Source organism: Eretmochelys imbricata, chromosome 13 (genome assembly GCF_965152235.1).
Source record: "Eretmochelys imbricata isolate rEreImb1 chromosome 13, rEreImb1.hap1, whole genome shotgun sequence".
Classification (NCBI taxonomy): domain Eukaryota; kingdom Metazoa; phylum Chordata; order Testudines; family Cheloniidae; genus Eretmochelys; species Eretmochelys imbricata.
The window spans coordinates 25,848,591-25,872,202 of NC_135584.1; the positions used below are offsets into that span (position 1 = coordinate 25,848,591).

At 53.1% G+C, this 23,612-nt stretch overlaps 1 protein-coding gene across 1 annotated transcript; it reads right to left on the minus strand.

Moving 5' to 3' along the window:
- Window positions 1-23,142, minus strand: MYL9 (myosin light chain 9). Its single transcript, XM_077832233.1, has 4 exons — window positions 23,029-23,142; window positions 7,658-7,864; window positions 2,840-3,001; window positions 1-1,857 (listed from the first exon to the last, which is right to left on the minus strand). Exons 2-4 carry the CDS (start codon window positions 7,839-7,841, stop codon window positions 1,685-1,687), a joined length of 519 nt encoding a protein of 172 aa, XP_077688359.1. The 5' UTR covers window positions 7,842-7,864; window positions 23,029-23,142; the 3' UTR covers window positions 1-1,684.
- Between the last annotated feature and the right edge of the window lie 470 nt (window positions 23,143-23,612).

A 23,612-nucleotide genomic window follows, 5' to 3' on the forward strand; every position in this document is an offset into this window, starting at 1 on the left:
TCATTGGTATTATACCCTTTATATTTTATAAGTAATTTCAATTTTCTGAATCCCTTAAATCACAGATTCTAAAGCCACAAAACACAATTATTCAAATAGGAAACTTTTTTTTTTTAAAAAGAGGGGGCAGTTGTATATTTCTTTCCTTGTCAATGTTCTTAGGATCTGGATTTGTACTGGATAATAACTGCTGGAAAATGAATGGAGATGGTCTATATGGGTTTATGATCCGCTGCATGTTACGTAATATACCCTGGGAATCAGGCTGGGTAATATCTGAGGGTATGTGTGTAAGGAGAGGGGGGTGATCAAAGCATGTGTGTCAGGGTGAAAAATGGCTGTCTAGTGGAATGCAGGAAGTTTTCTACTTTACATACCCAGCATGGCACAGCTGGTGAGGTGTGTCCTGGGTAGGTCCCACCTGCCTCTCAAGCCCTGGATATTGGCCGAGATGGGAGGCAGGACCTGGGATTGGATGGATCAAGGCTCATATCCATTCTGGCAAATCCCATGTTCTGCTGTCTCTTGAGTCCAAGTGTAGCGCGCACATCGGGAACTTCCATTCGTTCATTCCAGTGGGTGACAGACCCATACTGATGACAGCAGCTGTGACTGGCTTAATGTGGAGAGGGCTCTTGTCTTATGGACTGCAACGCTGGAGAAAGTCAGCTCTGAAATGGCAGGCTAGCTGCTGGGGATTATGGGTAAACATTGTCAACAAGGTAAAATGCAGAGCAGGATTTTATTGTTCCTCATTGAGAGGGGCTAATTAGATGCACAAATGTTAATCCCCAGCAGAATGGTTTGACCACCCTTAGCTGGTGTGATTGCAAGATCTCTGCATGGCAAAGCCACCCCCCAGAATGCCTTGTGTGAATGCTCCATCTGCCATGCAGCCCTGACCACCACGACCACCAGCACCACCCAGTAGAGGGACCCCTACCCCTCCCGGTCCACCTCACTGCAAGGACAGGCTGGAGCGTGGCAGGGAAAATACGCAGGGGTCCATGTGCTCTGCTATTCTCAGATGAAAGGTGCTATCTAAGTGCAAATTATTATGAGTGCAGAATGGGGCCAGGCAGGCAGGGCCAGGGCAAGGAGGGATTCCCAGTGGGTTAGAAGAACAGAACTTGTAGCTCCAGTATAAGCCTGCTCTGAAATAAAGGGAGAGAGTCGGGGTGGCGTCGCTGGGAAGAGAGTCAATGGCCAGGGGGTAGGCAGCAACCTCAACAGGCCCCCTCAGGGGTTTACACTCTGGATGGCCATGGATCATATGCACACTGCCAGATGCTACAGCACTGGTGAGCTGAGCCCATGGTAACTATCCTCCTTTCCTCTGGTCACCTCCTCCACACAGCACTTGAATTCAGGAGGTCAGATCTTTGGGGGAATGGGAGCCATCTGGACTGACCTGCTGCGAACAGGATCGACTGAGGCTAGGAATGGTTGACATGCTCAAAGGGCTGAGGGACGGGAGTGTGAAGATTCATCTTCTCCTCGGAGGGGCATTTGTGAAGGGGCCAGCTCGTCCCTAATGCAGAGCAGGGTTAACACCTCATGTCATGTGCTTTAAGGCATTTTCCATGGGGTCGGCCTGCTGGGACTCTGGGCCAGAGGCAGCTCGGGTGCTCAGGGAGGAGGGGCACAGCATGTGTACAGAAGGTGGGACGGGCGCCTCTCAGCTCTAGTCGTCTTTGTCTTTGGCTCCGTGCTTGAGGATGCGGGTGAACTCCACGTAGTTGAAGTTGCCTTTCTTGTCGATGGGGGCCTCTCGGTACATCTCGTCCACCTCCTCGTCTGTGAACCTGTCCCCCATGGTGGTGAGCAGCTCGCGCAAATGGTCTTCGTGAATGAAACCTGCAAGGGGGCAATGAATGGCAGGGAAGAGGAAAGATAAAGGAGGTGGAGTTAATGCAGCTGGAGTGCCCGAGCGAATGGAGCCGGGGAACAGAACTCTGAACTGGCTCCTGGGAAGCACTGGCCAGGGAGAGCCCAGGATGACCTAGCACCGGGAGAACGGGGTGTTTCTAAAGAGACTGGTCCAAGGATTTGGCAGCCCTTGCTACATGGTGTCGCGATTCCAGGGACCCAGGACACTGGGCTGCAAATATTAACAGTGGCACCGCAATGGGACGAGAGCTGCCGTGAACAGGTGGCCGGAGATTCAAATCTGAGCCCCTTAGGAACAGGATGGCCTCTTCCCAGTCAGCGCAGTATGCAAAGCGACCCTGGAGGCCACAGAGAGTGGGATAGTGCCCGCACCCGGGATTCACACTGCCAGGGGGATTCGTGAGGGGCTGAAGGGGAGAGCGTGAGTCTCAGAAGGAGCTCAGTGGATCAGCATCCCCTGCAGGAAGGGTATCCCTCAGCAGACAGCATTTTCTGAGTCAGTGGTTCTGTGATCCTGCAGCCTGGACAGTGCCCCTCAATCGCAGCTCTCGGGACCCCCCGTTATTCCCTTCCCAGGTGGATCTGAGCAAAGGCAGCATCATGCCTTTGTTCTGCAGACAAACCAAGGGAGGACAAGGATGCTGGGTCCCACTCTATGAGCTTGCCAGGCTTTTGAACTAGAGCAAAAGGCTCCTCCTTCGGGCTGGGCATTGGATGGGCCCCAGAAAACTGGCTTAGGCCCGGATCCTCAATGATACATAGGAGCCTCTCTCCCTTCTGGGCCCTCAGCCCCGGGTTAAAGGCAGCCACCCTGGCCAGCCCCACACACCTCTGCCTGGGAGCCAGGCACTGGGGGAGCAATGCTGCCTGCTCCACTGGCTGGCTCAGCCCAGCATCTCTGGCTGGCGTGGGGCTGACTGAGCAGCCAGCCTGGCCCCCGTTACCATACCTGTCGCGTCCTCGTCGAAGCAGGCAAAGGCATTGCGGATGACGTCTTCTGGGTCGGTGCCGTTCAGCTTCTCTCCGAACATGGTGAGGAACATGGTGAAGTTGATGGGACCCGGCGCCTCGCTCATCATGCCCTCCAGGTACTCGTCAGTGGGGTTCTTCCCTGCCATACAGAACCAGCGCAGGGTGAGCCGCTGCACTCCTATGCCTGCTCAGCTGAGGGGCTGTGGGTACTTGAAACATGACTAAAGCCTCATGACACATGGGAATGATTGTTCCCCATTTTACAGGTGGGGAAACTGAGGTACGGAAGTGAAGCAACTGGTCCAAGATCACCCAGCAAGTCAGTGACAGAGCCAGGACTAGAACCCAGGAGTCCTGATTCCCAGGTCCCTGTTCTAATCACTAGATTAGACCCAAACCCAAGGCAAGCGCATGGCTCGGGGACACCAAAATCGCTCTTTGGGAGGCAGAAATGATTCGCTCTTTGGGAGGCAGCTGTTCGCTGGTCAGAAATGTCAGCATGGAAGGGCCAGGATCTCACTGGATCTTTCTGGGTAGTCAGACAAACGGGGAGCTTAAGCAGCTGGTCCCGTTGGCCCTCAGCCTGCATTCCAGGTGCATCTGGAGGATCCCCCAGTCTGTATCTTCTCTGGCCCCCCTGTTCTAAACCCCATGTGTCCTGACTGGACAAAAGCAGCAGGTAAGTTCATAGATTCATAGATATTTAGGTCAGAAGGGACCATTATGATCATCTAGTCTGACCTCCTGCACAACGCAGGCCACAGAATTTCACCCACCACTCCTACAAAAAAAACCTCACACCTGTGCTATTGAAGTCCTCAAATCGTAGTTTAAAGACTTCAAGGAGCAGAGAATCCTTCAGCAAGTGACCCGTGCCCCATGCTACAGAGGAAGGCGAAAAACCTCCAGGGCCTCTTCCAATCTGCCCTGGAGGAAAATTCCTTCCCGTCCCCAAATATGGCGATCAGCTAAACCCTGAGCACATGGGCAAGATTCATCAGCCAGATACTACAGAAAATTCTTTCCTGGGTAACTCAGATCTCACTCCATCTAATAGCCCATCACAGGCCATTGGGCCTATTTAAGTTCTTCAAAAGCACCCGAGTCCCATCTTCCAAAGTGACTGAGGCACTCAGCAGCCTGGGTCTCACTGGAAGTCAATGGCCCAGATCCTCAAAGGTATTAAGGCACCCAGCTCCCTAACGCCCATGAGGATCTGGGCCTTAGGTCCTTCTGAAAACATTATGGGTTCGCCTTTCTCGCTGAGTATCCCGGCCAGCTGAGTAGTGCAAAGAAGTGCTCATGAATATTTGTCTTCACTTCTAAATGGGCTCGCTTCGGCCATGTTCACACACCCGGGGCATCCATTTGTCACAATCAGAAGGCTGCATTGTGCCAGCACGTGTGTCCCTGCAGTGCCAGCATTCCACTTGCTTTCCAGCAGGGTTCACCACAGGTACGGGACCATAAGGGTTCCCGCCAGCCCGCTCAAGGACATGGACCGCACGACTGCCGACAGCCTGAGGGCTGGAGCGCTGGCATGCAAATTCGGAACGGCTGGCCTCCGGGGAAGCTAAATTCCTGACACGTGTCCCCCAGGAAGTTTGATTAACCCGCAGAGTGGAGAGAATCCCAGTCTGCCCCTGCCTGCTGCCCAGAGAGAGGGGCAACCTTGTCTGACAATCTATTCCTCACCCAGACCCCTTCATTCAGCTCTTCCCATTCCATCAGACCGCTTTTCCCTCAGCGGGAGCCGGCCTGTACAGCTCAGTGCCCTCTGGTGGGTGCGGCTGCAAACAGCTCTCTTTGTGCCCGGCTTCAAAACACACGTTTTACAGTCTGAGCCCAGCCCCTCTTCCCCTCGCTTTTGTGTGCAGTTAGGTGGGGAATGGGGGGAGCTCTGCCTCCTGGCTGCACTAGGACTTCAGAACAGGTTTGGTAGCCAGGTCAATAATTGACAGACCTCCTGGGTAGTGGGGGGGACTGCGGAGGCAGGAAGGAAAGAGGAGAGAGGAGGTTGAAATCTACCTGGCCTGCAGCTAAGCAGAAAGAACTTTGGGTGGGGGAACTTGGCAAAACTTGCAAGTCAAAACGAGCTGGAGCCTTGGGCTCTGCTCCTATCCCCAGAGAGCCTTTTTTGTGCTGGCTGACCTGCTAAACAAGCCAGGGCAGCGCTGGCTGGGAATCTCAGTCACACACGTACACCTTTCCGAAAGCTCTGGAGAGCAGCGTCTCCAAAGAAAACAGTCCCATAACCCTCCTTCCTCTTCGGCTCAGGCTGTTGTGGCTGTGAACTTTAGTGCTCGGGCGGAGCGGAGAAGTAATGAGCAATAGGGTACAAACAGTAATAATACTTTGTGCTTACGCAGACCTTTTCGCCCATGGATCTCAGTGCAGTTTACTAAGGAGGCAGGGGAATCATTGTCCCCTTTCTACAGATGGGGAAACTGAGGTACAGAAGGGAAGGGATTTGCTCAAGGTTACACAGCAACTTGATGGCAGAGCTGGGAATAGAAACCCAGGTCTCCCCACCCGGTGTCCTGGAAATACCCACCACTGCGATTTCTTGTGGAGTATTGGCATTTCCTTTATTGTTAGCTGAATGCAAGCAATTGGGGGAGGGAGGAGGAGGAGTATTAGCTCTTCCAAAGACCTTCAGAACATGGCCCAAGGCAATGCTGTTTTCCTGCAGCCTTGTCTACATTATGTTTTGCCACTTTAATTATAGTAAAAGGGGAAAAAAAACCCAAAATCCAAGTGTGGGTGCAATTATACTGTTATTAAAGTGCTTAGACCAGTGTAGCTTACTGCAGTTCAGCAAAGCCGGCATAAAGAGCCTCATACCACTATCACTATGCTAGAGCTTTACTGGCATAACCGTGCTGGCAAAAACACACGTGTGTGTGCTGCCCGCCTCTGCCCAACAGAGCCATGCCAGTAAAACTTTTCAAGTGTTGACTGGGCCTGCGTCTGCCCACAGACAAACAGCTGAGAGGTGGGGCCTGCTCCTTCCACACCAAAGGGGTGCGAACATGGGTCTAACTGAGAAGTAGCTGCATTAACTATTTCAGTGCTGGCACTTTAAGGAGAAGCCTCCAGTTATTACGCTCCCCCCACGTGGTTAGGTTGATTTGAAAGGATGGTCCATAGGGATGAATGGTTTAGCACATATTTGGTGGGGGGGGGGGCCTTAACACAGGACAAAGGAAGGGGGAAGGGGAAGACATTCAAGGGCAAAACCCAGTGGGAGGGGGATAGGAAGGAAGCTCTTTGGGGAGCTGTCTGTGCAGCACCAACCACAGGGGGGCCCAACCTGTAGGCCTCTGGACACTACTGCAGTAGAAACGTAAACAATAATCAGCCACTTTCTATATGCCCTGGGAGGGGAGAGACCCCTGCAGCATGTGGTGAGATTTCCAGGGCGCTGGCTCTATACCACAGCCAGAATATTTGTATTTCAGCCTACCTGGCTTCTCTTTTACAGCCCAGAGCCCTGTCTGCCCTGCAGCTTGACCCGTGCTAGCAACAAGCGGGAATCAGGACCCATAAGGTATTAGCATAGCCTGGGGGCTGCATTTACACACACTTCTTTGGGACAGGGATGGGAAACCCTGTGCCAATGAGGGCTCTGCTGTGCCCCAGAGATACTGGCCCCCACCCCAGGGTGCTGCCACTCAGCCTCAGGGTTCTTGCAAGGGAAGTCAGGTGATTTGCAGCCCAGACTGGCCTCAGTGACCAATGACCCCCTCTGGGCCACAACCAGGGAGCCAACGTAGTCAGGGCAGATCCTAGAGTAAACCAAACCCAGGGACAGTCTTCAGAGCCACCGTGGCTCAGACTGTGCTATAAACAGTCGGGCCTCGGGTCCGTGGGAGGCAGGGAGCGGAGCTTTGAGTCACATCCCATCCAGCCCCGCCGGTGGAAGAGGGAGGGAGAGATCACGAGTGCTGGACTAACACAACCAAAGGGGTGGGTAAAAGGTTTTGTCTGGCCCTGGGGGGCAGCACCCTGGGGTGGCCTCAAATAGATTTCAATAGCTGGGTGCGGATCCAGAACTCGGCACATTTCCCTGCATAGAGGGGACTGTGACAGGGATTGGGCTGGAGTGTTTTCCCACCCCTACTCCTGAGGGTCTCTCCCTGGAGAGGGTGATGGTGCTGGAAGTGGAGCAGCAGAACAACGGTTCACCTACATAACCCACAACGAACAGGTAGCTGTCACCCCCCAGTGGCCATCGTGTGAATAGCAGTTTGATTCTGCTCTGTTAGCTCAAGGAGTAAAGGCTCCTGCTTTCAGACCCAGAGGTCCCATGTTTGATTCCCAAAGACACACCAACCCAGGGACAGTGTTACCTCTGCAGGGTACCTGCAGGTTACCTACAGGTAACCTACAGGTTACCTCTGCACCAACGTAGCTGTACCAGCACAGATTCCTTGTGCAGACACACTGCAGCAGTGTGAAAAGTGACAAGTCACTTTTTTCACCTGTGTTGCTCACCTGCACTAGGGATTTGCACTGGTGGAGCAGTGTTAGTGTTGCTTCCCCAGCACAAAGGGTTCCTGGGATAGACAAGCCCCAGCCTTTACTGAACTGTGCTGCCAGTTTCCCTGAGGGGATCGTTTATTTCAATAGGAGGGTGAAGCAGAAGAGAGGGCTGAAGAGGTCAGAGACCTTCAACATAGAGTAACTGTCAAATACCTATAGGAGGAAAGGGCTACTCCCCGTTCCCCAAGCACAGTCCCTGTGGCCTACCAGCTGACCAGTGCAGGCACCCTGTTGGATTGGCACTTGTTACCTAGAGACGCCAGCATGTCATGCAGATCCTCCTTGTCGATGAAGCCATCGCGGTTCTGGTCAATCATGTTGAAAGCCTCCTTGAACTCCTGGATTTGCGACTGGTCAAACATGGCAAAGACATTGGAAGTAGCACGCTGGGGGCGCTTCTTGGTGGTTTTGGCCTTGGCTCTCTTGCTGGACATCTTGGCAGCTGGTGATCTACCTCCTGAGTGAGACAGGGAAAGCAGAAAGGAGACTGACCAACCAGGGGAACAGACAGACTCAACAGGAATGGAGTGGAGCAATCTATCTGAGTGATTTCAGCAGGGGCAGGGCTGGGAGACAGGCCAAGTGGGTTCTGTTCCTGATTTGGCTGCTGGCCTTGCAATCAGACCAGTCATTTAACAGTTTCCCCATCTGTAAAATGGGGATAATCATATTTCCCTAACTTTCATCACACAGGAGGGGGGTGATTTAATTAATTAGCTGGTAAATCATCCTGTGATCCTTGCAAAGTGATGATTGTAGGGGAAGCTAGGGGTGACTACTCCCTTAGATTCAGTTTTGCTGTAATTGGTGCATGGATGCAAGAGCAAACACCTGTTTCCTCCCCCCCGAAGAAGACCCTGAATTCCGACATTGACCCCGGCAGGTAAAACAGTCCCTTGTGAATTTCAGCGGCTCATGCCCCTTTGTGTTGCAAAATGGGGTTCCCCCTGACCATCTGTCTCCTCATAGCTCTGGGGTGGGGTGGGGCTGAAGCTGTTTTCTGTGGTTGCATGGGGGGGTGGTATGGAAGAGGGTGAGCTCCACTGCTCTTGTATGTGGCAGGGAAGTTTAGTTATTGTGATGTATTGGAAATTGTTAAAATGACAAGACATCACTTTAAATTGTAAGGGGTTTCCGGGTCCTGCTTGCAGCCCAGGGGTCTCTGAGGGAAGCCATGTGGTGGTCTGGGTTTCCTGGTGCAGTCTGCAGAGAGTCAGCGTGGAGGTGAGTGGTGGCTCTCTGCGCTGTCTCGCTCTGGTTTTGGTTCGTGTGCCTTAGGATTCTAAATTCTAAGAAATGACGTCGTGCTACGGTGCAACCTTCCGACAAGAGTATTTATGATTTTTTCTCTGTGTGCCGTGAACGTGAACAGCCACAGCCTGATGTGAGGTTCCTACAGGGCAGCGAACTGGAGATAAGTTTCCCCGTGGTTGCACCAGCACCAGTCCGAGCCCTGGTAGCAGCGCTGCTTTCGGTAGGCCCCAGGGCCGTCTGAGCTGACGCTGAGCAGGGCTAATGGTGACAGCACTGTGAGGAGCCGGGACTAGCATGCCCGCCTCTAGGCCCTACAGCTGCTGATGGACAGGCGGAGCCGCTCCTCTGCCTGCATCGACACTGGCCTTTTTCTAGGCCTTTTCCAGAGTCCGCTCTTACACTGACCCACCCACGCTCCCTCCATGTAAGACATTAAGAATGTGAGAAGAGAAAAATACTCCAGGAAGCGAGCTAGCAGCCTTCTCGGCCGAGATCTGCCCCTGCAGCCGCTTCTGGTGTGCAGTCACCAGGCCACCAGCTGTACCCGCTGGTCTCAGACTCCAAACTGTCCTTTGGGGCCTTTCTCTTTAGCCCAGTCTGCAGAGAGAGGCTTCTAGCTGAGCATCCAGCAGCTCCACCCAGGGCTGGCTCCAGGCACCAGCTTTCCAAGCAGGTGCTCGGGGCGGCTTTTAGAATGGGGAGGCCGTCCGTGTCCCGCGGCGGCAATTCGGCGGCAGCTCCGTTGCTGTTGTGGAGGCGGCGATTCAGCGGTGGCTGCTTGGGGCGGCAAAATTGGTAGAGCTGCCCCTGGCTCCGCCATGGGGACCCGCCTCCCCTGCTAGAGCAGCTTGCTAGGGACTGTGAGGGTCCTGGATCAAGTCTCAAGTGTCATGGGGCTTATGTGACAAATCCCCCATCGCCCCTCCAGGGAGGGACTCCACGCTATGGGCACTTGGAGTGTGCCAGACTTTGCCCCACTTGCTGCGGGTGTAAGCTCGGTGTAACCCCACCACCCCTAGTGTATGTGCCTGAAAGCAGAATTTGGCCCATCCTTAACCAGAAGAGCCCTGTGCAATAGACAAGCATCTCTCAGGATACTGGGGAGAGGGGGGCTCCCTGGTCAGAGGGGGCCCAGCAGATGGCGTGCTGCAGAGCTACCTGTTACTGACCCCAGTCCCCTGAGCCCAAGGGCAACCCCTCAGGTCAGGCAGAGTGTCCCCGTCTTTAGGATTCTTGCACGGAAGGGGTTATAGATGTGCAGAGAGTTCCCAATACCAGGGCAAGAGCCCGGCCATCCTCCCCTCCATCACAAAGCCTTGCAGTGATCTGCTTGCCTTGTACACTTTAAACACACAAAGAAAGGCTCACAAACGAAGACCTGGGCTCTGGGCTGCCTTCCCAGTGCAGGCCCTGTTAGGAACAAGCAGGAAGTTGGTTATCTGCTCCTTGCAGATTCCTAGCATTCCACTCCCCGCCCCCTGCCCTCTTTGTTTCGCCAGAAAGCCGTTTGCCGAGCTGGGCTCACCCCCGCAGCAGCAGCTTGTGACCTAGGGCTAGGGGGTTCCAGCACACTGAGCTGTAATCTGGGGCAGGGGACGGGGGGGGGCTCTGATTTACACCCAGGATGGCCTAATGAGCATATCCAGCAGCCCCGTGCAGGACAGCAGCAGCCACTCTTGCATGGGTGGGCTCTGTCACGGCAGGGAGAGGGTTAACAGTTACAGATCTCAGAGCACCTGGCCCTGAGCTCACTCACGCTGCCCCCATCCCCTCCCCTAGCAAGGCCATGAGAGCTCAGCTCAGAGAACAGCCGCTATGTCTCCCAGCTCCTAAGCAGGGTGTGGCATTGCAGCCTGCAGGGGAGAGGCCTGGCCCCTTCATGCCAGCACCTTTGCTGAGCATTTGCCATGGGGGCTGCTGATACCATCATGCCAGGCCTGCTTTCTAAACCCCAGCAAGTCTCCTAGCAACTCCCCTGGCTGGGGATTGCCCCCAGCCAGGTGCCTGCCCATCATTCCTGCACGGGTCACGTGACTCGCTATCCTGTTACTGTATCAGCTGGGTGGGAACAGGCTGCTCTCCCCAGATCTTCAGTAGGTGAACAGTCCGCAGTCTGCTACATAGTTGAATATTTTTTCCCTGTAGCCTGGTTGTGGCTCTTCCTCTGATCATCTGCTTAGGGATTTAATTGCTCTGGTAAGTTCCAGTCACATCACCTGCTTGGTATGCCCTAATGGTGCAACGCATCTTGCTGCTGGATGGACTCCCCACCTACCTGGTCCATTTCACCTGGTCAGTTACCGCCCAAGGGCTCAGTTCAGGGTACCATCATCAGCCCACCCTAACTGACTGATTCCCACATGGCTGCACCTCACCTGCCAACTGAGGGACTCGAATCATCATTGCCCCTTTTCAGGCTCCTGCACAGGGGAGGTAGGACAGGTGTCACCTGCCTCTCCAGGGAAAAATCCTTCATTCCGGGGGGCCTATGCATTACCTCCACAGAGAGCTGTGGGTGGGTGCAGGAATCATGGCCAGGGAATACCAGCACCCCGCAGTGGCTGTTGTAACAAGAGTGGGAGTTACTGTGGCTGCCAAATGAACTCACATGGGCCATGATAAAAGACACAAACACCCTATCATTTGTGGGTGAGCACTTCTCACAAAGCAACCTCTCCATAAACCTCTCAGTCCTCGGCTGCAAAGGAAACCTGCACAGCACTGTCAAAAGAGCTTAAACTCATTACTCTGCTGCTGGGGTGGGGGAAGGTCAATGATCCCAAAGGTCACAGGAACTTCCTGACCCCTGGAGGTTTCTACCTTCGTGTCTGCACACAAACTTGCAGTGGTTTGGTTACAGGTGTGGTTTTAAACTGACTCTGTTATACTGAAAAGGGTTTGGTGCTAGTTTAAGAGTGTTGTATATCCGCTTAGCACATGTCTTCCTTATTGACTTCAGCTAAACTGCAGTAAGCCACTCTTAAACCGGGACATGAGCATCTACCCAGCACCTGGCACCTATTTAACTGACCTAATTTTTAAACAAATTCACCTACTAACCAGTGCAGCATTCTTGTGTAGACAAGGCCTTGGGGCGGCTGCTAGGCCTGTACAGCAGGAGCAAACACTAGGCCCACGGCAATAGCAAGTTCAAAGCCCAGCTGCCTAATGCAGCAAGAGGGCTCCAGGAGAGGCTCATTCAGTCAATCTCATAGCAGCTGGAGGTAGAGACTTAGTTTAAGGCTGCGACAGCCTCTCACTACATGCAGGTAACAGCCCACAGCTAGGGATGAATCCACTGTTATGTTTGCCACAGGATGGCACTGATGAGTCACAACTGCTTCCTCTCCCTCACCGTCATCGCAGGAGACCATAACCCAGTAATGTTACTAACTGATTAGTTGCAATAATACCAGGCACTTATATTGTGCTTCACACAGCTGAGTCCTCCCAACGCCTCTGGGGAAGTAGGTTGGTATCATCACCCCATTTTGCAGCAAGTGCGTTTTACCCCCATTTTGCAGATGGGAAAACTGAGGCAGAGGCGGGAGCCCATATTTCCAAGCATTCCCTCATTCTGGGTGCCCAAACTGAGTTGTCAAGGATCTGATTTTCAGAGGTGCTGTGCACCCACAACTGCCATTGTCTTCAGCGGGAGACTAGGGTGCTTCTCTGAAAGCCAGACTGCTTCCTTTAAGATGTCTCAAGTGGGGCACCCAGAGTTAATGCGGATGGTTAGCCCCACATTTCCAAGCAACTTGCCTAGCATAACTCAACAACCAGCAGGAGAGACAGGATGAGAACTGGGGGCCTCCTGGTTCCGAGCCCCTTGTGCATGGATCTGTGCCTCAGGCCTGCTGGCTGATCAAGTTCAGAATGTCCTAGTGGTTAAAGCACAGAACTGGGAGTCAGGAGATCTGCATGCTGTTTATAGCCTTCCATGCGATGACCTTGGGCAAGTCACATCATTGCTCTGTGCCTCAGTTTCTCCATCAGTGAAGCGTGGATGTTAGCACGCACCTGCTGTGCGGGGGGAGGTGTGAGGCTGAATTCATGCCTGTTTGGAAAGTGCTTTGAGCTCCATGGGGGGAAGTGTAGAGTATTGTTATGATTGGTGTGTGCCCCCTATGCCAGGCTGGGGAGCACGCCCACCTGCATTCCTGGCTTATGTGGCATGGGACACAAAGCAGTTAAGGCACCATGTCATGTTGCATTAGGCTGCACGATGTCGCTCAGTGCTATGTGCCAGAAAACACACCCCGGCTGTTTTGGCCACCTCATGTGAGCTGTTCTGGGAAAGGCCATCCACGCTTTGCAACTGGGGCATTGCTACGGACAAACCTAACAAGGCCTTTGGGACAACCATAGGACCAGGATCTCCTCAGAGTCTGCAAGCCAAGGTTGGACAGGATGCACCCAGAGCAGGAGAGCCTGTCCCCACGTGATGGACTGGCACGTGGGCACCCTTCTCTTGCCTTTCCTGCCATGCCGTGGCACAGCTGCCGCTGCCTAGCCCCTCACTCCTGTTTTTTCTTCTCTCATTCTATTTTCTTTCTCCTCCTCCGTTTGTGGTGTATTTCCCCCTTTCTTTCTTCTTTCGCGGCTCCTGTTCCCCTTCCCTTTCCCAGCGAAGCTGCATTGGTGGGGGGCGCGAGGGCAGTCAGGGTGCAGGGGCGTGAACCACACCACGGAGCCTGAAAGCGCTCCCCGCTGCCTGGCCCTTGCCTCACACGAACATCCTTTGGGAGCAGCCTCCTCTCGCTGGAGCTGCGTTAGCCAGAGACGGCCCCACCGACGTGGCGCAACAGGCCTCCGAGCCCCAACCGCTGTTTTACCGCCGTTACTTCTCTGCACCCCAGTACCTACTGACATGGCTAGGGTGCCCCTGAGTATTGCATTGGGGCAGGGCTGTCGTGACTGCAGCAATCTCCTGCTGCTGCTTCCCTGAACCAATCTGCTCATCCTGCCTCTTACCACCGTGCTCTGGTGCTCTTGCCCCTTATATCTGCTACATGAAGAGCACCCGTTATTGCCCCGGGCCCCAGCTCTAGACTGAGGAAACGCTACAAGAGACCTTAGTGTTTGGACAGCCTGGGGAGGGCTCCGACCAGGGAAATGGTACTGCGAGTTAGCCCCTTTCAGAGGAATGACACATTTAAGTGCCAATCCGGTAACACAGCTTCCCTCCGAGAGGTGCCGGCTCATCTCTGGCCTGGGGGCTGCCCTATGCCCACTGCGACGTGGGGGTATGTTTCTCGGTGCAACATCACTGACTGCAGGGAGAAGACTTGGAGCACCTAACAGTGACTTCCCAGGAGAAGCTCTCTGCCCTCTGGCTGGGCACTGGGGAATACACTCCTGCTATAGACATGTGTTCACCCACAATGCCAAGAGCTGCAGGGGGCGGGGGGGGGGGGGCAGCGGGAAGTGTACCAGGAGCCCTTCTCCATGGGGCGAGCTGGAGGAAGCGCAGTAGCATTTACAGACTATCCTGCATTCCTGCTGCTAACGATCTGGAGGCTCACAAATGGAGGTAACCCCTTCCCCTTTCCTTATTCCACCCTCCCCACTGGTTGTCGTCACCTCGGGATGTGGTGCCCAGCACGGGGCCTGACTCTGCAGCCCTCACTTACAATGAGCAATGCATTGCACTCGAGGGACTAAGTAGGCAAGCGGGTGCTAATCAGTGGGAGGAAAGGTGTAGGAATAGGGCTCCCTTGAGTGGCAAACTCCTTGGCTGCGGTCATCCCTTAGCACCATGCAAATCTATGGCGCAGAATGAATAAGGGACAGTAACCAAGTCCTCCCAGCTGCCACCTTGGTCCACTCAGATTCCTCCTAGAACACTTGCTCCTCCCCCAAGGCCCACGGGGAGATGATAACATAACTGAAGCACTAACATGTTCACATCTGATCTCCTCCTTCCTCATCCCACCCTCTTCCCAACGCTTGATGCCCCTGCTCGTCATGCCCCAGTTAGATTGTCAGGCGCTTTGTGGTACGGACAGTGTCAATCTGCATGTCTTGGAGAGCACCCAGGACATGCTGGGTCCCTGTAACAATAACTGGAGGTCCAGATGGCTGCAGAGACTCCAGTCTGCCAACAGGAGAGTTCAGCTGAGATGCACGAATCACCTGGGGCCTGATCCACAGCCTGGTGAAGTCACCGGAAAGGCTTCTGTTGCCTATGACGGGCTTTGGACCAGGCCTTAAAAATACACTGCAAAAAGTAGCAAAAGGCTAGGAAAATAAACACCAGTTGTGCTCTAACCTTGTGAATTAACATTATCCAAATATTTACCCTGCACCCTTGGTGCTTTGGGGACAAAAGAACAACTTGGATTGTTTTCCCTGCTTGATGGTTCTCGTTATGTTGCTGGAACGTGGTTTTGATGGCACAGATTTTTGTTCCTCAGGGGCCTTAGACCAAAATGTTCCCTGGCAGAATGCTCAATATCTGGGCCTGGCTTGGCTTACTCACAACATTCTAGCTTTTTAAAACAACACCATAAGTCTCCATAGAGCTATTTAAATGAAATTCCTGGAGGGTTTTTGCAAACAGACCCACCTAATAAATGATGTGGCTGAGCAGGGAAAGATCAAGTAGCTTACCTCAACTGCACTTCAGAGCATCTAAACCGTTGCAGTCAATGGGACGCTGTCATCCCAGCTACCCTAGGAAGTTGAGCCTGCTATTGGCAATGGTAATTAATAATGGGTTCTCCTGAACCAGTGCTGGAAACAGCTTCATGCATGCAGGAAATTGGCAGAAGACCATTCTTCTGTACCGGTGTTGAAAACCTGGTGCCATCTGGGTGAGTAGTTCTAAGCATCACATGGCATAAACGGGTCAATTTCCTAAAGCAGGAGGGGTGTGATGGCAGGGAAGTGCCATTTGTCTGGCTTGTTCTTGGACTGTGTCAACACATCCATGCAGCAATGAGATTTTCAACAGCCCTCTTTTGGCATGTCCACATGCCGCCCAACTGTGTCTGTACCGATATTCTCGGGGACTCTTTTCCTAGTGTCCAGCACTGTGTCTGGGAGCAGGGACTTTTGAGTCATTTCCAAACACCCTGCGCTGCAGAGTTAAGGGGACCAGATGAACTGGTGTAGCCGTAAACCCTGTGGCTTCCCATTCACTATGGGGAAAAACTGAAGTAGATGCCACCCACTAAGCCAGACCTGAACAAAAGCCCTCATCCCAGGTATTGTGCCCAGTGGGTACAAGCAGCACTTGCTAATCATCTGGGACAACTGTGATGTCCAGACTTCGAAGAAGGGCTTGTAATTGGTGGGGTATTATTTACAATAGAGTACCTTCTCACCCAGTGTGAATGCTGGACAGGGGAAGGCTAACTTGTTCCAAAGTCGCCACTGATTTTGGGTGCCCAGTTTGAGGCTTGAAAATAGACAAGTCATGTCGGCCAAATGGTAGGGAAGGATCGAAAACCCATTGAAGTTAAAGGGCGACTTTCCACTGACTTCAGTGGCCTTTGGGTCAAGCCATATGTCAGCAGCTGAGTGGGATTAGAACGCAGACGTCTCCAGCCCTATGCATAATCCGCTTGACCATGCTTCCTCTGTGAGCAGCACTTCCAAAGTACTGTATCTAGCCATCATTCTCTTCTCTTTTGTGGGAGCTTCGCTCCCTCTGCAGTATGTTATCTCTGTCTCAATAGTAGGGCCCCACGCTGGAGCAACCCATGGAGACGTTGCTCCTAATATTACTAGGACCGAGCATTCCAACTCCAGGAGCTAGAGCCTCAAAAGCTTGTAAATTAGTTTCTAAGAGCAGTAGTGAAGATCTCAGCTATCTGAATACTCAGTGTCTGCTTACTGGCATAGTCCAAATGTGCAACGTTATTGCTTTGCTGCGGTTGTTAATAGTTAATTGCACTGCAGAGAGACTTAGAGGCCTCAGCCAAGATGGAGGCCCCATGACGCTGGGGCATTGTGTTTGTACAGCACCTAAAAAGCTTACAGTGACTCTAAACAAACAAAACAGACGGATGGATGCGGGAGGTGAGTGTGTGGACCAGGCACCAAGGAGGCCAAAATATGATGGCGACATCTGGTCTAAATTGCCAAGCCCCTGAGCTGAGCATTCCTCCTATGGGGATCAGCAATTTAATGGTGAACAATCTTAGTGTTTCAGAGGTAAAGTTAATAAGTGGGCTGCAGTGTTAATGTGTCATTGTGATGAATGAGAGAGCAGGGGAGTTCACACCTCTGAGAGCCACTGTGTCAGTAGGCCTGGCTATAGAGTCTGCCATGTGTACTCCCATTTTCTGTCGTCCCTGGTTATATTGTAGCTCAATGGCTACAAGATCCCTTTCAGGAAAGCGGTTTGATATTTGCAGTCAGGTGTACAGGTCCTCTAGGAAGCCAAGGTGGAGGTCTCTCTAGGATCACAAACACCCACAAAGGTAGGAAGGGGAGGAGAAGAAAGCCACCAGCAGTAATTCAGTTGCTTCCCCCCCTCTGCTTTGATGATGTGAGGAGGAAGGTAGCTGGGGTTGGACCTGGACCCACTCAAGCCTTGTCTACACTAGAGAAATGTTGCAAACCTTTCCCACTTCTGCCAGCGCTGGCTCAGCTCCACCAGTGCAAGCAACACTCAGAGCCCCAGGGTAGGTGGCCTAGTGGCTGCCACTGGTGGATTTAACACCAAGTCATCTAACCCAGCTCAGAATAGCTCTACTGTCAATCAAAGCAGTGCCTAGCCTACACTATGGCGCCAGCCACTGCTACCACCTCTGGGGCTGCAACGGTGGGAAATTCAAAGGGCAAAACCTCTAATGTAGACACAGCCTTGGGGCGGGGGGTCTATTCTACCAGAGTTTCTATTTGTGGAGTGGATGGGACAACACAGTTATGGGAGAGGGTGGGTTTGGGGTGCAGTCTAACAACCCAGCTGGACTGAGCTGTAATACCAACCAAGCTGCCCTGATCCTATCACTGTGTCATCCCATCGGTGCTACAAACAAAGAGGGAGGTTAGAACATGGGCACCCCTAGCACTGCAAGGCAGCTGTGCCCTGCTACCGTGAGACTTGGAGTGTAGATGGCCCACAGATATAGGCATATAGGTCAAGATTTTCAAGCGGCTAGTGAGGTTGTGTGCCCAATGTGAAACACCTTAAACACCTGCTTTTCTGTGGGCAGCTTCTCAGCTCTTCTGGGAAACGAGGCCTCTGTAAGGAGCCTCAGGCCGGGCTCCCTTTTGAAAATGTTGACCGTGGGCTTCCAGCAGTTTGGGGCCTGCATGCAGCACTCTGCACGTCGCTGCTGACAGCCCCTCTCTTTCTGCTGCCACGTGCTGCTGAAAGCCCCTTTCCGCCTGGCTAGGCTGGACAGTCGGCATCTAAAGCCAGTGGAAGGCAGGGTTTGTTTTCTGCTAACTTTCCACTGGGCTTCATGGGGTAGTGAGGATAAATAACCAAACGACCGGGATGACCCAAGCTTAGATTCTTGCAGTGTAAGTGACACTTTCGGCTAAGTGTTGGGGGAAACAATCTGGTCTCTTACTAAAACCCAGTCAAACTCTCAGCAGATCAATGAAGTTTGTGGCCAGAACGTTCAAAACCAGGACCAAGCAGTATTTTGTCAGATCGGCCGTAGTGAGCAAGCCCCATTGCTGCCCTAGGTCTGAGCCACCCACTCTAACAGGGTTGTAAAGTGTAATGACAAGTAACTTCAGGTAACAGAGGGGTCACCAGATGTCATGCTGCAGGGCACTGAGTTGCACGATGGCAGGGAGCACTATCCCCAAAGCTGCATGGTGGGGGATTCCTGTTGTCCTTTGAAGCTTCAGATATCGGCAGTGGGGACCACGTGTGACCTGCTGGGGCACATGAGATGTGCTTCTTTTCCCATCATGCTTTGCTGACTGCTCCAGTGAGACACCTCTCACAGACCCAACTAGGACGGTATTTGGGCACCAAGATGATCCCCCGCATCATTCCCTGCCTTTTTTTTTTTTTAAACCAGTCGTTTCCTCTCCTTCCCCAGCTACTGATGCCACAATCTGCCCTCACTGTGGCAAACGACTGTGACATCAGCCACAGCAACGTGGCGTCGCTGAGAGAGTGTCTTCACTGGGTGATTGGCACCAGGGCTAGCCTGGCCTGGGTGTGAGCAGCCACACTGCAAAGTCCGTCTGGATCGACTGTGTCCTCACTGGTGCTGTGCTCCCGTGTGTGTGTCAGCCAGGGCTTCTGGGGGCCTCTCCCACATTTCTTTGTGCTGCAATGAGCTGAGCCATTCTCTGACACTTTCCCAGTGAACTGTGGGAGATCCTGTCTGTCCTCTGGGCACACAGGGAATTGTGGGAAGGCACAGGAGCACACCCAGCCCTCCAACGATTTAGCCTGCATCCACACTGCAAAGCAGGCGGGTTACCAGCTCTGAGCGAAAGCAGGACCCAGGCTCTAACTCACCCCCCGCCGGGCCAGCTAGCTCAGGTTGAAAGCACCATCGAACTTGGGTAAGAGGGTTTTGTGTGTGGACGAGAAGAGGGTTAGGGGCAACACCAAGGTAAGTGCCCAGGCTAACTATGCAGTGAGAATCAGGAGGAGGCAGGGTAGGAAGATGAAGGTGTTCAAAGCAGGCTGTGTGGATGCATGGGATGAGTGCAGGATTGAGCAGCTGGACCCCAAAAACCTAATCCCAGCTCGTTGTGTAGCCCCAGGTCAGGATGTGACCCCTCTCTGTGGCTCAGTAAAACGGGGAGATGGTAGAGGAATTACTACTGTGTAGGCAGCACTTTAAAGGTACAAAATACCGCTAACCCCAGCTTGCAGGCTGCCAGCCCCACTCGGGGAAGGAAACTCAGGGCAGATTAATGGGGTTGCTGATAAAATAATACACCAGTCAAAGCTTGCCAGAGCGTGACTGTGGCTCTTTCATGATCCACACAAACGGTGTCTTCAGAGGGCCCGATCATCCTTGCTGCGGGGAGTGTCACCTGATAGAAGCCACCCCAGAAATCAACAGGAACTCCTCACCAGCAACGCCACTGCCCTTGCCACCCCCCTCCCTTGGGGATCCTTGCTGTACGAAAGCCTATTGGGACCCTTCGCCTTCTACGATCCTTGTGTGGGATGCCACAATCGGATTCCAGCTGAGCACAAAATAGACCAGTCTGGGCTTTTCCTGTGCCTGTTTCATAAGGAACAGCCCCCACAGTCGCAGCGCCAGCTGAGCAGGAGGCATCTGCGCTACGGTCAATTCTTTTTGAATAAAGAAGGAAAGGGCCCCGACTACCTTTTCTGTGCGCTCATGCAGCCAGCTCCTGGGCAAGATCTTTGGGAGCCAAGAACCAAAGCTGGATTTCTGTGCCCACCTCATGAGGGTCTGGGTGTAGTACCTGGGAGCAGGGGGATGGGTGTGTGCTATTGGCCACTCTCCGAACAGTCTGAAATAACCTTTTATATGTTCCTTTTAAAGCTCTGGAGGGCAACCGGTTTGCCCTGGGTTTTAAGGGAGGGGCTTCTGTTGACCTTGTCCTTGCCATGCAGAAGATCCTGAACTTGGATTTTTATTCCCTCCTTGAAGAAATACTGGGCTACGCCCAGGGAGGGGAACCTGGCCCAGGCAAATGAGAGAGAGGGCTGATTTGGAACGGTGCTTAATTTATAATGAAAGAGGTGCCGGGGCTCAAGCAACCTTTTTTACTTTCATAACTGATGCGGCAAGCCCAGAGGTGCCGGGGCTGTGACCGGCCAGGCCCAGAGGTGCCGGGGCTGTGACCGGCCAGGCCCAGAGGTGCCGGGGCTGTGACCGGCCAGGCCCAGAGGTGCCGGGGCTGTGACCGGCCAGGCCCAGAGCCCTGGTACAAATTAAGCACTGATTTGGGAGCACAGAGAGATATTTAGCTCCTCCCACTGGCGACAGAAAATGCCAACAGCAATGGGTAAAGAATTTAAATGCCCAAGGAAACACAGCCATCTTTGGTAACCAGTGACTGTTCACTCCTGGAGCTGTCTCATACAGGCACCGCACACTGGCCAACGCTATCCCTGCCTCCTCTTCCTCCCAGGGTTACATGCTACAGAGCCTTCTCAACGCTATTTTAACACCCCTCTAACATTCCGCAAATACAGACACTCAGCAAGGGGCCCGATGGTGGAAAGCACCTGGGACTAGGAAGCCGCCTGATCTCGGGTTCTGAGGGGCTTTGTCTGAACAGGAGAAAAGTTACCCCAGGCGCGGTGGACGCTACAAGCACTCCAGCAGCATAGCTGCAGCAACGCCGCGAGACACTTGCCGTGGAGCGAAGGGGTTTTTCCCGTCGCTGCAGTAAATCCACCTCCTCGAGGAGGGGTCGCTAAGCTGATGGAAAAATCCTTCCAGTGACCTACCTGTGCCTACACAGGACGTTGGGTCGACCTAACTTCACTGCTCAGCGTGCAATGTTTTTCAGAGCCCTAAGCAGCTTAGCTAGATTGTCTGAAGTTTTAGGTGTAGATCAGGCTTTAGGGTTGAGAGAGCAAAAGGGAGGTAAATGAAGTTTTTCTTACGCAAGAGAATTTATTGCTTCAGGCAGGGTTGGACTAGGGTTTTGTGGGGCCCCTGGGCCAGAGCAAGCTAGGGTCCCTCCCCACCCCTTGCTCCTGCAGTCATTCCCTCCTCCCTCCCTCCCCCCCCAGCATGCTCCTGCTGGGGAAATGGAATCAGGGCCTGGGGGCTTGCCCTACTCCGCCCGTCAGGCGCTCCAGCTGGGGAGTGGGGTCGGGGTGCAGGGGCACCCATTTTTCCAGGGGCCCCCAAATGCCTGGGGCCCCTGGGCAAGGCCCCGTTGCCCCAGTGGCTAATCCGCCACTAACATCAGATCACTCAATAGAGCACTAAGGAGATCTCTAAGATCACTAGGGGATCACCTGAGAGAGGGCAGTATACATGTTTGCCAGGATCTTGTCTTGTGCCATCTGCAGAAGGACATGGGAGAAAACAACATTCCAGACAAAAATGAATCTTGCCCAAGAAACCCAGAGGCAGGCCCCGACAGCAAGCTCAGAGCAGGGAAGCAGACGGAAAAGCCCAGCTTGTTTCAGTGCATTGCAGTGTGCTCACAACAGCTCTGATTCCAGGCCCGGTTTTGCTTATATGAGATTGACGCTTTCTGGGAGAAGCCCCCCTGACTAATAGAGCGCTCCACGGTCCCCAAGAGAGAGCACAGTCAACGCCTGCCAAGGCCGCATGTCAGCGGTTCAGTAACCACGGCTGTGTCCTGCTCTGTCATCAATGCTCTACCTGCTCATCTCATCTCTGTTACGGCTACGGGGCCAGGCTGCGCAGCCTTTACTTACTCTGGCAAGTAGTTACTCCCAAACACAGTGCCACTGATGTCAGTGGGACTGTCTGGGGGAGCCAAGTGCGCCGCAGGGTAAGGGCCCTGCTGTGAGAGTGGAGAGCTCCTCCTGTTACTGTCACTGTCTCCCTCCTGTCACATCCCAGCGGTGACGGTGCTGCGTGGGTTCGCCCGCCTGTTCTCGCTCCCTGGGGACGCCTGCCAGGGTTCTTTGCTGCCGTAACAGGTGTTGGTAGGCAAACACCCCGCCACGGCAGCACCCAAGACCATACACCTGCCCCCCAAAGCACACCTTGCTTCAACATCTTGCCTGAGGAAAGGTAAGAGGTTAAGCAGCTGGAATACAGATCTGGAGGTTTCCTTCCCTTCTCATGCAGGCTCAGACAGGACTGCATGGAATGTGAATCTCTCTACCGGGCAACTGGCATTGTGAGAAGACAACCAGCAAAGTGTCTGCACTCCTCAAGTTCCCATCCCCTGCTGAGGGCTCTGCTCCAGGGTGTTGCCCACGTCCCAGACCATGCCAGCTGTATAAGAACTCAGACATAGGTGGGGTTTATTTCCTTCCATGCATGTGTATTTGCTCCCTAGACTGATAAACAATTAGCCACGGCACAGATGCATTTCCTCCCATGTAACTTCTGACAGCACAGTGGGCAGCCTTCTTATCTGACTCCAACTTTCTTTCCTTTTCTGCAGTGAAATGCTAAAAGCACCAGGAACCCTCTGCCAAAATACCCCTTCCTGTGATGGAGGACAAGTACTCGCACAACCCATTTCAGGATATCAGAGTCTATTTCAGCAAAGAGGGTGTTCTTGACTGGATCCTACTTCTTTCCCTGAGAGGTTCTGATGCTACAGAGCTCTGGTCTTGGTCCACTAACTTGCGTTCATCCCTAAAACTGCTGGAAGCTTTTAACTTGAGACCGGAAAATGTAAGCGCTCAGTTTTCTGGGAATCTTCCCGCACCCTCTGATTTAATCCGTGACACACCTTAGCTGCCCCCAGGAAACCACACCACATGGAAAGTGAATCAATGGAAAAAGCTCTTACCTGTGTCAGAAACAGTTAAAAACCCAGAGATCCCAAAGGCGTTTCTGACTCCTGCAAATAGAAGAAATTAACTAGCTGTTTTAATCTCCCTGGCTGGAAGGAGCTGGGTCATATGGGAAAGGCAGCCAATGGAGAATGGAGCTTACCTAAATTGTTCCCACCCACCCCCAAGGATTTGGCCATACAAGGCAAAAGAATGCTGCGAGCCTGTGGCAGCAGCCCAGCTGTGGGACGCTGGAGTTTGGGATATGAGAACAAGAGTGGAGGGGGGGAAAGAGGGCTCCAGGGAAAGAGATGATTCTGCCTTATATAGATGAAATGCTGACGGAAAAAGCAGCAGAGGGCCTGCAGGCAGCCTGGTGAGCAATGCTCTGCAGTGAGAGCCCAACTCCTCGGGGGAGATGCAGCTTCCTTTATAAGGGGCTTGCAAGGAGAACTTCAGGTTGTTTTTTTAGTACGGGACTTTTAAACAAAAGTCCAAAAATAAAAGGACGTGCTGCTCGGAGAGGTATTTCCAGTGTATAGATAGCGTGCAGGGTCTTCCAGCTGTTTCCTTGCACAGTAAAGGTGCTGTTGAGAAAAGG